Source organism: Alligator sinensis, unplaced genomic scaffold, assembly GCF_000455745.1.
Source record: "Alligator sinensis unplaced genomic scaffold, ASM45574v1 scaffold466_1, whole genome shotgun sequence".
NCBI classification, from domain to species: domain Eukaryota; kingdom Metazoa; phylum Chordata; order Crocodylia; family Alligatoridae; genus Alligator; species Alligator sinensis.
Genome location: NW_005842406.1, coordinates 392,879 through 406,676, shown reverse-complemented (window position 1 = coordinate 406,676; position 13,798 = coordinate 392,879). Strand labels below are relative to the sequence as shown.

At 39.2% G+C, this 13,798-nt stretch overlaps 1 protein-coding gene across 4 annotated transcripts in view; it reads left to right on the top strand.

Annotated features, from left to right (window-relative positions):
* TAPT1 (transmembrane anterior posterior transformation 1) overlaps positions 1-12,182 on the top strand; it is an 89,356-nt gene extending 77,174 nt beyond the window's left edge. For all 4 annotated transcript variants that reach the window (XM_025211430.1, XM_025211427.1, XM_025211426.1 and 1 more), the window contains 3 exons: positions 1,122-1,198; positions 3,001-3,161; positions 9,496-12,182. In XM_025211430.1, coding sequence (XP_025067215.1) covers positions 1,122-1,198; positions 3,001-3,161; positions 9,496-9,725 — 468 coding nt within the window. In that variant the 3' untranslated portion in view covers positions 9,726-12,182. The remainder of the gene's footprint in view (positions 1-1,121; positions 1,199-3,000; positions 3,162-9,495) is intronic.
* The last annotated feature ends 1,616 nt before the right edge of the window (positions 12,183-13,798 follow it).

Here is a 13,798-nt window from a genome sequence, read left to right as displayed (position 1 = left end):
TCAGCCTCCAGCTAGAGTCCTGTGTGGGCCAGGTTTACCCCGTCCCCTGCCTTAGCCTCAAGTGGGAAGCCTGGGCCATACTTGGAGGGGGTCTAGGACAGAAGCTCCATAAACTGCTTTGACCTAAATCAGTTCAGTCTGGTACTTCATCCAGCCAGGTTTATCTTAAAACAGTTTTGGCCATTTTGAAATCAGTTTAAGTGCACTGAACTTCTGTTATAGGTTTAAACCAGTTTCTGATCATTTGTACTGGTTTAAGTGTAAATTCTGTCCCTAGCCAATGACATTGGGAAGAAGCACTAATTCTGCCGGCAGATTTTCATAATAGTTATGTGAAATAGTGGGATATTTGTTACAATGTTGCCCCACTAGCTGGAACAAAATATTGACTTATGTCTAATAGAGTTTATTTAGGAGCAGAAGTTACTATGCTCACAACAGTTATTTGCTTTGTCCTTGAAATGGAAAAACATCTGCATTCCAGCTAGAACTTGCATATATTTCTAAACTTAAGCAAGTTCTTAAATGCTGTCCTGAGTTTGGAGAGTCTTAAACACCACCTTAAATGCTTTTCTGAATTGTGACATTAGCTGCTACAAATTGAAATCAAACGTAAGATTTCCTTTTGTACAGATTCTGCACAGATAAATTTCACAGTTTATACAACTGACTCCACCAAACAATTCAATATTCTAGCTTTCTTTTCAAAATGAAACATTACACTTCTGTTTTATCATTGTCTTTTATGTAACTCATTTTTCCCTCAGACATGTGTGCCAACAACTGGCATCCGCTTCCAGCCATTGTTTCTCTTATGATTCTTCAGTGAAGTCATAACACTGAACTTGATACCAGTTGTTAATATATTAACAGATTGTCATGCTGGCAGAAAAACAACTGCACTGCAAAGTCGTACATGAACAGATGCTAGTGTATTCAAACACAAAATTTTGAATACTTAGCAATACCAAGAGGAATACAGAGCAGTGTTTTCAGTAGACACCTTTCCATTTTTGTCACAAACCTGCCCAGATATGAAAAACACATAGGGTTTTTTTTTCTACTAATTATTAACTTGTATGAAATGTGCTTTAACTGTTTAATGTTTATTTTCAAAATAGCTCATCAGAGTCGTAACAAGCTCAATAAAAGTCCAGGGTGTCTTGGCTTATGCCTGCGTTGTGCTCTTCTATTGTGGGTAAGTATGAGAAGCAATTACTGAAAAGCATTTGCTTGTTTGATGCTTTAAGGTTAAAAAAAAGTGACCAAAAGGAAGGCAGGTGCTCTTTGGTGATGCTTAACATGGGTGCAGTTTACGTAAAATGTATTGTAATGCCATCCTAGGTGGCTGTGGTATGCAGTAAAATGTGTGCTTACCTCCATTCAGACTTTGAATTTTGGCTCAGGTATGAAAAAATAATAGTATAACGGTAAGTCTTGCAGTCTTAGTGTCCAGCACTCAGCAGGTGAACATTTGCATCTCCTACACAGCCTTTCTGTTCAGTTAGCAATAACTTGCTGTGACTGGGAAGGTTGAGTAAGTGGGTGTAGAGGGTGACTGATGCTTTCAAACAAAGGGAGTGAGCATGCAGAGTATCATTCTTGAATTTCCTTCATACTGGGGTGAAAAGAATACTCTTTTATAAAAATTACAGAATATTTATTATTTTGTATTTACATGTGGTTTAACTTATTGTGACTTACTTGTTACTTTGACATCCTTTAAGTATATTGAGGCATTGTGATATAGTTGAGTTGCTGAAAACGTTTTTTCCGCAGTAAGGTTTCTGTGTTTAGACTATCTTCGTGTTTTAAGATTTCCTAAAGAAATAGATTTTCAGGGCCTCACTAACTGTCCCCGCATTCTTCCCTACCTGTTTACTATTACAGGAATCTTATTGTTCAACAGTGGCGAAAGGTTCCATCTAGCCTCTACCAGGGTGTTTTAGAGAGTGAAATAAAATGTACTTACAGTTCCTTTATATGAAATGCAGGACCCACATTCAGACTGGTTGGAATTGGCTTTGTAAAAATCAAAGTCAACCTGATTTAGGGCTGAAAAATGAATGGATTTTAGAATCTGTTTTAAAAGTTCACTTGGCTTGTCCTGTAGGTTAAAATGAACGTAGACAATTGCTTAGGTTTTATCTAGAGAAAATCGGACTTCCTTATACCATTGTGTTCCTATTTTGTAATCTTCAACTGTGTTCATCCTGGAGGTTTTGGTCTGAAAATGTTACAGAAATGAATATGTAATATTCTGTTGCAAGTAGCAATACTTAATGCTTACGTTTCAAAGCCCTTTACAAAGGTGGGTAAGCTTAATTCCGTGTTACAGGTAAGATGAAACTAGAGTTGTCATTTACTAAAGCCGTCACAACACATCAATGACAGATGTAGGAAAGGAAACCCAGGTCTTCGATCTCTGCTGGACCACACTACTCCCAACATGTTATAGGTGAATTACTAGATGCAGGACTTGTAGAGTCCATGGACCATCACTTGTGAAAACTGGAGGCTACCATAATCTGAGTGAGCTCTTTGAGTTACTGGAAAGTTGCCAAGATCACCCCTAGTTGAGCAAAAATTGAAGGTGTCATGTAAAATGTATTTTATGGATTTACTGTTAGTTTCAATATGCATTTCCTATTATGTGTTTAAATACTTAATATATTAGATTTAGGCTGATGCTATTTTTATTAAGCAAACAATGTTAAATGCCTAAACAAATGTAACTAAATTGCTAACTAATGTAAATGTAATTGCTAACTAAAATATTCTTATCTAGGTCCAAATGACTTCTAGGAGCACTGCAACCAGCTTAGTGTGCGTTTTTTGTCTGACAATTGTAAGAAAAGGAAGCTACGTGTAATCTTACAGTTGAAAGGGGTAGCTAACAAATAACAGTTCTTGAAGAGAACAGCAGCTGCATCCCAAACTGTTGTAATATGAGCATTCAGTAATGCAAAATGTGTAAGGTGTTCCCTTTTAATTTTTCAGATTAATATCACTCAAAGTGCTTAATAGCATTGTGTTACTGGGAAAATCATGTCAATATGTAAAGGAGGCAAAAATGGAAGAGAAATTGTTCAACCCACCCCCAGCTAGCACCCCAGGCAAACCACTCAGTAAACCCCAAGGCAAATTTAAATCTACTCAAGGTGAGTGTTCTTCCCCCCCCCCCCGGCTTATCCGTGAAAAGGACATTTGTTTCCAGATTAAATTTTGAATATTTAATTATCTGTTCCCTTCTCAGCTGTTTGTCAATATGTTTATTGCATACCTATATGACACAATAATTATGCTTTGATTCGCACCCTAGGCCTCGAAGCAGCCATCTAACAAATGGGATCACAGTTTTGGAATTTATTTTCTATTGCTCAGTGCTTTATCCTTTTAAGCATAAATATTCTCCACCACAATAAGTTTTTATCCTGGCATAGAGAGGAGGTAGGAACATAAAAATGGGAACACTCACTGCACTGTCTGTGGCTGTCCAATGCAATCATTTAGAGAAGTAAAATGTTGTTTCACATTTGGCTTTGCACTGACCTTATTGAAATTTTATAAGGAAATATTCCACGTTTTTACAGGTAAAATAAGGCATGCAACAAGTACAGTTACTTGAAATTGGCATGAGTGTTGGGATTAAGAGATATCTGAGCTCTAACAGGAATTAAAATTGTTGCTCTCCCTGTTTTTAGCTTTCTTAGTTTGTAGTCTGTTTCATAGCACATTAATATCAGGAGTTATAAAAAGAACTATACTGTTTCATTAATAAATAATTGCAATGGTGTTACATTTTATATCCCCATTGACACTTGGGAGGTGGAGAAACAAACGTGCACTGTTCTGATCAACAGAGTTGGATTGTTTATCTTTTCTGTAAAGAATTCAGTGAGAGCCCCTGAGAATTTAACAGTGAGGTTTTATTGTGTTACTCTGCGGCTTGCCAAAGTCTTGAACAGCATGAAATTTAAGGTGCTTATTAGTCGTCACAGTGTCTCGCCAGCAATACTAGAGTTAAGAATCTGTCAGCATTTCAATTATAAAACCCTGTATCTCAGCTGTCAAATCACGTTGGGCTGAAACTCTGTGCCCACATTTATTTTAAAATGGTTCAAATCCATAACATAGTTGTTTTATATATACAGTTCTCCTGGATGTCTTTTGCCAAAATCATACAAGGAAGTGTTAGCATAATACCTGTGCTAGCTTTTTAATTATAGAACATTGTAATTCTACACTTGGATGTAGGACGTGATAATTCTTACTTAAAATTGGCCTTAAAGCTTACCAGTAGCTTTACTAGGGTAAATAAATCCTGAAAACTATTTTTAGCTGAAGCACTAGCAGGCTTAGCAGGTCAGTCAGCAAAGGGCTTTTGCCTCAAATGACACAATTTCATAAGAAGCAAAGATCTTTTATAGGCCTGCAAATTTCTCTCAAAATATCCCCAACTTCTGTCACATACTCAAAGGTGAAAGAGAAGCTTTATTTTTTGTAACACCCATGACTTCATTTTATAAATACAATGACTTTTATAAACAATTTCTTCAGTATAAAGCAAGATCATATGTAAGATTTTTTTTCCAGTCTCCCTCCACTCTCGTCTCTCTCCATTATTACTACTAGGTTATGCAGTATTGATTAATCCCTATGCATGTTTATAACTCTTTTCACAACAGATGCTGTGCAGTTAACAATAGTCAGCAAAATTAGTGTCAAGAAATTAGGCGGATGGAAATGAGGCTAAATTATTGTATAAGGGTATCCTATTTTTTCTTCACTTTTCTCATAGGAACATACATATTTACGTGAATAGAAGACAGCCCAAATTACAAGACACCCCTCCCTCCTGCCCCCCCCCCCCACAATAATTAGATTCTGTATATGGGAAACTTATAATTCTGTTATAATTTTCGAGGTATAGAATCTAATTATTAAAGGTTTGCCTTGAATTTGTGTCTCTGACCAACCTTTTCCCCGGCAGCCCTTTCCCCCTCCCCTTCCTGTCAGACCTTGCTCTCCCTGAGCACATGGAAGTGTGTGTCCTCGGCCCGGGAGTGTAGGACGGCTGTTAGGAAGGTCAAGGTAGAGATGGAACTCAGGCTAGCATCCAGGATTAAGGACAATAAAAAGTCCTTTTTCAAGTACATTGGGAGCAAGAAGAGGGCACCAGGCAATGTAGGGCCCCTGCAAGACACAAACGGTATTCTGGTGGCCATGCCAGATGAGAAAGCTAATATTTTTAACAGTTTCTTTGCCTCTGTTTTCCTGAACAGGGACCAAGACATCCCTCCTACCAGAAGTAGGGACAATCTTGGGGATAGCTCTGTCAGGCCTTGGGTCAGCGCAGGTGTAGTTAGGGATCTTCTGGAAGGGCTAGACATTTTTAAATCTGTAGGTCCAGATGCCCTCCACCCAAGGGTGCTGAGGGAGCTGGCAGGGGTCATCGCAGAGCCCTTAGCCCGGCTGTATGAGCATTTGTGGTCATCTGGTGAGGTGCCGGGGGATTGGAAACTAGCTAATGTGGTCCCCATTTTTAAGAAAGGGAGGAAGGAGGACCCAAGTAACTATAGGCCCGTAAGCCTCACCTCGGTACTTGGGAAGATCTTAGAGAAAATCATCAAGGAGCACATCTGTGGGGGGCCTGCAGGGGAGATCATGCTCAGGGGCAACCAGCATGGGTTCATCAAAGGCAGGTCCTGCCTGACCAACCTGATTGCCTTTTGTGACCAAGTAACTAAATCCTTGGATGATGGTATCGCTGTGGACATAGTTCTTCTAGACTCTAAGAAGGCCTTTGACACTGTCTCTCACCCCATTCTCATTAATACATTAGGCAACTGTGGCATTGATGCCTACACAGCTGGATGGATAAAAAATTGTCTGATGGGGCGCACCCAGAGAGTAGTGGTGGATGGGTCATACTCAGCCTGGCGAGATGTGAGCAGCGGGGAACCCCAGGGCTCAGTCCTCGGGTCCTCACTGTTTATGACACTAAGATGTGGGGTGAGGTGGACACACTTGAAGGGAGAGAGAGGCTACAACTAGACTTGGACTACAAAAGTGGGCAGATGAGAATAGGATGGGATTCAACGTAGACAAATGCAGGGTGCTGCACCTTGGGAGAAGGAACCCGCAGCATACAGACAGGCTGGGGAGTTCCCTTCTTGAAAGCACAGAGGCAGAAAGGGATCTTGGAGTCATTAATGACTCCAAGATGATCATGAGCCGTCAATGCCAGACTGCAGCCAGCAAGGCCAGCCATACCTTGTCATGCATCCAAAGGTGCATCTCAAGCCGGTCCAGAGAAGTGATACTCCCCCTCTGTACGACTTTGGTCAGGCCGCAATTGAAGTACTGCGTCCAGTACTGGGCTCTGCACTTCAAAAAGGATGTGGCCACCTGGAGAGGGTTCAGAGGAGGGCCACCCACTTGGTGAGAGGACAGCAGGACAGGCCCTACGAGGAGAGACTGAGGGACCTGAACCTGTTCAGCCTCAGCAAGAGGAGGCTGAGGGGGACCTGGTGGCTGCCTACAAACTCATCAGGGGAGATCAAGAGCAAATAGGCAGAACTCTTTTCTTCCCAGCACCACCTGGGGTGATGAGGAACAATGGTAATAAGCTGATGGAGAATAGGTTTAGGTTGGAGATCAGAAGGCAATATTTTACAGTTAGGGTGGCCAAAATCTGGAACCAACTTCCCAGGGAAGTGGTCCTCGCCCCTACCTTGGGCAAAGTCAAGAGTAGGTTGGACGATCACCTGTCTGGGGTCTTGTGAACCCAGCATTCATTCCTGCCTGTGGCAGGGGATCAGGCTAGATGATCTGTTCAGGTCCCTCCTGACCCTAGCTACTATGAAACGATAACCCTGAAATTAAAAATGGCTATAGCAATTTGCATATAATACCCATACACTTCATCCAGAATTGATGCCTGTTACCTTTTTTTCAAACTGCTGCAACTTTTAGCATGGGTACTCCATAAACACTTTTGAACAGCACTTTGACCCCTACTTATATGTGGTATAAATTGTGTATGGTATTGGTCCAAAGGCAAAAGGCTCATGATTTACTATATAGTTCATTGGGCTGGGACTCATTAGAGTCAACAGCATTTTAAGCCATGATGACCCGTGACATTGCGTACTGTTCACCCAACATCCCTCTGTCAAGCCTCTCTCTCGCCAATTTGGTTAGTGTCGCCCTTCCCTTTCCAGTGACCCCACAGCTCAGCATTGCTCAATGCTCAGGATCCATGTAATTAGTCCCCACTCATGATTTGAAACCAGTGTTCTTGTCAAAAGTCCTGGGATGCTCCAAAAATGTATGCGAAGATGGGGTGCAGGGCAACCTTGTCTGGCTTCAGTTTGTGGAGGGCAGGGCCACACTAATATGAACCAGCCTGGGAGAGGGGCCAACAGGAATTCTGGGTATGCAATATTGTGGCTTGCCATGACTTGAAAAAGAGTTGGCCAAGAGGATGACTGCACTTAATGGGTGCTACCATACATCTTATTCAGATGGGTTGCACTAGCCTATCATTATAGTAGGTTCCAGTCAGCATGTTTGCATAATGTGGGCCATGTGTGTTTTATAGTCATGCTCAGTGCTGCCTGCATTTAATTAACTTTACAGTTAATTTTCAGTGCTGAGCACACGCTGCTTTTGGAAGCAGTTTAATGATAGACATTTGTATTTATTGAAATTTCCTTGAATGTAATTGCAAGATGAAGAGTTTTTTTCCCCATGCCAGTTGCGGGGGGCAGGGGGGAGGTGCTTATCTTGTATTTGAGTAAATATGGCATGTAGATGCCTTAGGTAGTCTGTCAGCTATCCCTAAATCATGTCACTAACTGCACTGGTAAAAATCGGTAAACCAAAACAATTTCCACAGAGAAACAATTTGAAGGAAGATACTGACCTTCACATTTGAAACCTTTCAGAAAAAATATCTTTATGCATCTATTTCCTTTATGTGTGTACACTGTGTTTTATTTATATAGGAATTTAATAAATTACTTCAAACATTTGGACTAAAAGCAGTAGACAGCATATTACAAATGACCAGAAGAGGCAATATGATGGAGAAATGTTTTATAATGCCTCTGGTACTAGTAATTTATACATTGCTTGCAACATTTCAGCTGCAAACTCCTAATTTGATGTTTATTGCTTCTGTCGGATAATGTTCTCTTGGCTGGGTTTGATGTATCTTTTCAATCTATGCCAGATGTTTTCTAAAAATTCCCCCAAAATACATCAATTATCTTGTTTCTAAAAGCCAAAAAAGCTTGGCATTTTCTTTGCCAACTTCCTGTTTTCAGCTGTTTTCAAAAATATATTTTAATAAATACAATATAGGTATCAAAATGGCATGTGTTAAGAATTGCGTTAATAAAGCCACTATTCAATAGTTAGAAATCCTAGCAAATCGGGCTTTCATGGAGTTATTTTGAGAGCAAATGTTATACAACTCAATGTATTTGTTCCTATTTACCATGTTGTTTTCTCTACTGGATAAAGCTCAGCCATCCAGCTGTCAGTACAGATATCTAGGATTTAAATGCATCCATGCATCTAGATTTTTCTATAGAAATTGGATCTGATGCTAATGTTTACTAGAAACAGACTTTACCATGCAGTTGGTGGAGTGACAAAGTACTATACAAATCAGCAAAACCAAACAAATGAGCATATGGTTTCCAGTACCACTTGCAGTGATTGACTGTAAAAAGCAAGTGCTTTTTATAGTCTCTTATGGTACCTTGATATGATATACTTTTAAAAGTAGATCACTTTGCTGATGCACTTTGCCCTACCTGAGCTTCTGTTAAATTAATGTGCAAATTATTTCTTGCATTAGTAATATGGATGTCTTGCTGGATAGAGGGCATCCAAATAGCCATGGGCCCTAATGACAGTTAAGAGCCCAAGCAGATGTTAATTTAGTCACCTGATTGGGACCTGACACGTTTTATTCTGGATCCCAAAAGTTGGGTGTCCTGCCATGACTGATGTGCATGACATGAGGTGCAGTTTTAGGGATCTTGGATAAATTTGTCTAGTTTCAGTTGTGCAGCTGCCTACTTCATCAGGATGTAGGAAGCTGGGGATCAGAGAACTCCCAGATATCCAATTGCTAGTGCCACACTGAAATTAAAGAATGATGCAAACCACCCATAAGGACTTCTGCATTTTTTTGTTTATTGCACAGTGAACACATTTAAGAAATGTAACATCTAGGAGAGGCTTAAGAATCTGTATCAGTGGTAACAAAATGAAATGGGTTGACCATGTAAAATTACCTGGTTTCCAAAAATGATTAATTTGCTTTTCTGCTACTTCGCATAGTCTCAATGCCTAACTTCATCGGCCCTCAATGCATCTTTGATGAAAGATGTATCTGTTTTGAGTGTGTTGACCTGCCTATACCATTAACTAATGTATTTTTAAATGCTGATTTTGTTGTTGTTGTTGTTCCAACAGGAATTTCTACAGACGAAAGTTTATCTACATCAGTTACCAATCAGCCTGTACATCAGAAAGAAAATACTACATCTTTACTTGTGACAAGCAATTCTGATCAATTCCTGACAACTCCTGATGGAGAAGAAAAAGATATAAGCCAAGACAGTTCAGAATTGAAACATAGATCTTCAAAGAAAGATTTGTTGGAGATAGACAGGTTTACCATTTGTGGAAACAGAATTGACTAGATTTTATGGATAGATGTTCTAAGGATACTGAGCGACTGGGGCTGCAGATGCTACCAGACTATGGACAGTTGCCAAAAAAGGCACTTAAATATTTATTAAAAAACTTAAATTATTAATGGCAAACAGATAGTAATTTCTTTCTGCACGTAACCTGGCTTGGTAGCTGGGTCAGATCAAGTAACAAATATTTAACTTGGCTCTGTGGAAAATGTGATGGATCATGAGAGCCTCTTGTCAATTTGACAGTTACAGTATCCCTTTCCTGGATATAGACTGAAAAAAATCAAAATCCCATTTGCATTGTGACATTGTGCTTCCAGAACGTATCACTTTTCTTGAAGGTCTCTCCAGTATAAGGATACACCAAGAAATGTATGACAGCTCTAACAGGAAGCTTATCTTTCCAGTCATGTTATTTTCATAAACAGCTGCAAACAGTATACTTAAAAGCCAATGCATAAAGCAGCACTGGCAGATTAAACAGTAAGTCAAGATAATTATTCTTGTCACCGGAAAAATCTTTGAAGATGTATCTGAACTAATCAGAATAAAATACTATCTTTAAATTAAGAGACCTCTACTGCATAGCATTTTATATAAATACTAAACCAGTGAGGAAAATGGATCACAAATATAAAAAAAGAGTGAAGGTTCTGCATAACTGAGCAAACAGTATTATCATTTTTCTGTTCAATTATGGTGTGTTCTGCAAAGCAAACTCCATATGTTTTATAAACGTTATACAAAGGCTTTTATATAAGCTGAGGGTTTTTGTTGCACTTAAGAAATGTTTCAAAGTGGCATGTCATTATATGAAGGAAAGGCAGTGTTAATTTTGCAGCAACTTCTGCTGCTGTTGCACTGGAGCTATCTGGAATTAGTACAGAAGATCTACACTGCCTTTTGGTTTAAACTGTTTGATAAAAATGTCATCTATGTATTAACTTGGCTGGAAAAATGCCAATAGATATAGTTGTACGGAAAATCAGACATGCCCATTCTAACTGAGGAATTTTAAGCAAAATTAAATAGATTTGAATAGCTTTTGTTATGAAGTGCTTAAATGCATCTTAATTTCTGGTGTGGGGGCAGGGTTGGGGGATAAAATCTAGAACACATTTTATCCTTAAATTAAGAAAGAATTACGTTTCGGCTCAACAACTAAGCTAGAGAACAGCATCCCAAGACAATCTTTATCTTGTAATGAAACATGCATACATTATTAAAATGCAACATTAACATCTCCTCACAAATCTTTCAAAGATTTAAGTAAATTCCAGTTAAATTATAGCGACTGGGATTTATTTTGTTTTTTGGAAACTGCAAATATTTCAGTACTGGGCAAATGACAGAAGTGGTCTAATTTTAGAATTGTCACAGAGTGGAAAAGCCAGAGTTTAAGGGCTGGTTTATGAAAAGGACGTGGAAGTTCAGAATATGTGCTACTTCCTAAAACCTGTATTACTATGACAGTGTGGAGATGAATGTACAGGAATGTTATGAGGCTGAGCAGAAGTTGCAGTGCAAGGTGGGTTTATCATACAGGGCAACTTTCTCTGCTTTAAAAGGAGCTGGTTGCTACACTCTCCATCTTTTGCTCCCACCAACAGCACCTGGAATAATGGCCAAAAGCACTGGAGACTATTCGGGGAGGATTGTATGGGGGAATAAACTAAAATTCTTTTATTTTGGATGTATTTTATATTCATTGAGCAATTTAAACATTAAACTTAAATTCAGATTATCTGTGAATTTGGTGTAACATTTTTTTCAGTTATTTAGCAGTTGCTAAAGGAAGCTTGGAATTTATTTTCTTTTCTTCTGTTAAATGACAGTCTGTACCAATTTTATAAGTTCATCTTGTGTGAAACTCAATAAAATTCAATTTTGTAATCTTTGTTTAAAAAAGGAAAAGAATAGACTGGATTTCTTTGTTAATGTTGCTGGCTTTGGGTAATGTGACATCTACCTGTTAGTTCTGGTTTATTCTGAAGGACTAACATTTTCAAGCAAACGACAAGCAACCCACAGTACAACTGATTTTAATATCTTGTGTTCATGACATTGCTTTTAATGGCAACAAACTTTCACCTATGGAAGAAAAGCTAGAGGAAATGCTGAAGCCTGATTACTGTAGCTGTTTAGAGACAATCACTTGACATTTACTCGGCTTAGAAAAAATAGGTTTTTGCTTCATGTGTCCTGAAATCGTATTAATTGTCATGGTTTTATTCTTGTGTGTTGCGTTTTTTCTCCCCTCGTACGTGACAGACCCACACAAACAAATGGATCTAACCACATATACAAAGTGTCAAGTGCAAAAAGTAAACAAAAATACCATTTTCCCCAACTCTTAATTGAAAAAAATCTTTTATGCAATAATAGAATTTTAAAAAATTCATATAGAATGACAGATTGAAGATATATGCCAGTTTAATAAACCTACCAACCTGTGATAATGTCAAACTGTTTAACTTACTCTAGCTTCTTTATTCTTTGTGTGTGTGTGTGTGTGTGTGTGTGTGTGTGTGTGTGTGTGTGTGTGTGTCTATATATAGATAGGTATGCCTAAAGTCAAGTACAGGTTTCCCTTGCTTTATGTTATACGTGTGTTCCTGGAAAACCGTGCATAACTTGAATTCTCATAAAGTGAACCCACTTTACAACGTAACAAATAGGGATATGTTCCAAGACCTTGACTGTACTGACCCCCAGACCCATTTTTACCACTTTTACAAGACAATTTTGGTACTCACCAACAGCAGACAGTACACACAAGCACAGGGTGATGGTGAATGTTACCATAAATGGGGATGGCAACTATAGAAACACGTCACAGACAATGAGTGAGGAGTGTAGATTTATCCAGGAGATATTTTGGTGCGCGTCACTCCCACAATGCACCATACAAACCAGCTGACTGTGGACTTCCACCGCACTGATGGCATAAGAGTGAATTTACCTTGCATATAATGAATTTTTGGTATAAAAAGAGTTGTCGCATAAGAGTGAATTTGCACATACAGAACCCGCATAAAGTGAGGGAAACCTGTATACCAATAGTTACCAAACCTCTTGGACTTACAGACAACAGGCAGATCTAAACAAGTCTCACAGTCAACCATCCACATCTACCCATATCATCATACTTCTAATTGAAAAGATGGTGAGGGATGTGGTACAATTCACAGTTGGCTGTGAATCACTTTTAAGTGACTTTGCAGCCCACAGCATGGGAGCCACTAAGGTATAGTCCTTTGTTCTGTGCAAGTGGCTGGATGATTGCTGATGACTTTTCATGTAGTTGTTCTGATGTCTGAATTATCTGTGTTTGAATTCTCAGATTTATTTTTACTAGAAAACCTTTGAAAGAGGACTGGTTGATGCTTTTCCTCTCTGCCTGTCTTTGTGCTGCAGACTGATTCTATCAGATATGCTCTCTCCATGCAAACCTTTGAAGAGGTGTATGCTGAGTAGCTGTGGTACACATGCAAATCAGATGGGAGACGTGTCAAATCCCTGTCAAAAGATACCCTTTTATGTTAGATTTTATCCTACAACAGAATGATGGCTGAAAAATCTGCTCCCCCATTGATATATCCCCACTCCCAAGTATTCCCCAGCAACCTAGGAAATTAATGCATTAAAGCTTCATTGCAAAGCAGTTACAGTTGCTATAGATACAGTACGTTTTTCAACCTCCCCCACCAAAATAAGCTAACAGGAAGTAGGAATTAGACCTAACTCTGTCTTCTCCACCCACAAGTACACCTCATTCTGCTATGTACTGCAGGCAGTGCTCTACAACTTGAACATCCCTCTGTGATCCTTCAACCCCTTTTAACTGCCCTGCTGCAGTTGACCTTAGCTACCCTTCTACACAACCCTTTATCAAGCTGTCCTTTCCAAACGCATCAAATCACTCCACTCAATATTACTAGACTTGGGGACTGTATAGCCTGGGCACCATGGTGTAGACAGGCAAAAATGAGACCAAGTTAAGGTTTCAGTGCATGATTCCTGGTATTGAGGAGACTTTAGTTAACATCTGTGCTTAGGTGAATTGGCCTGTA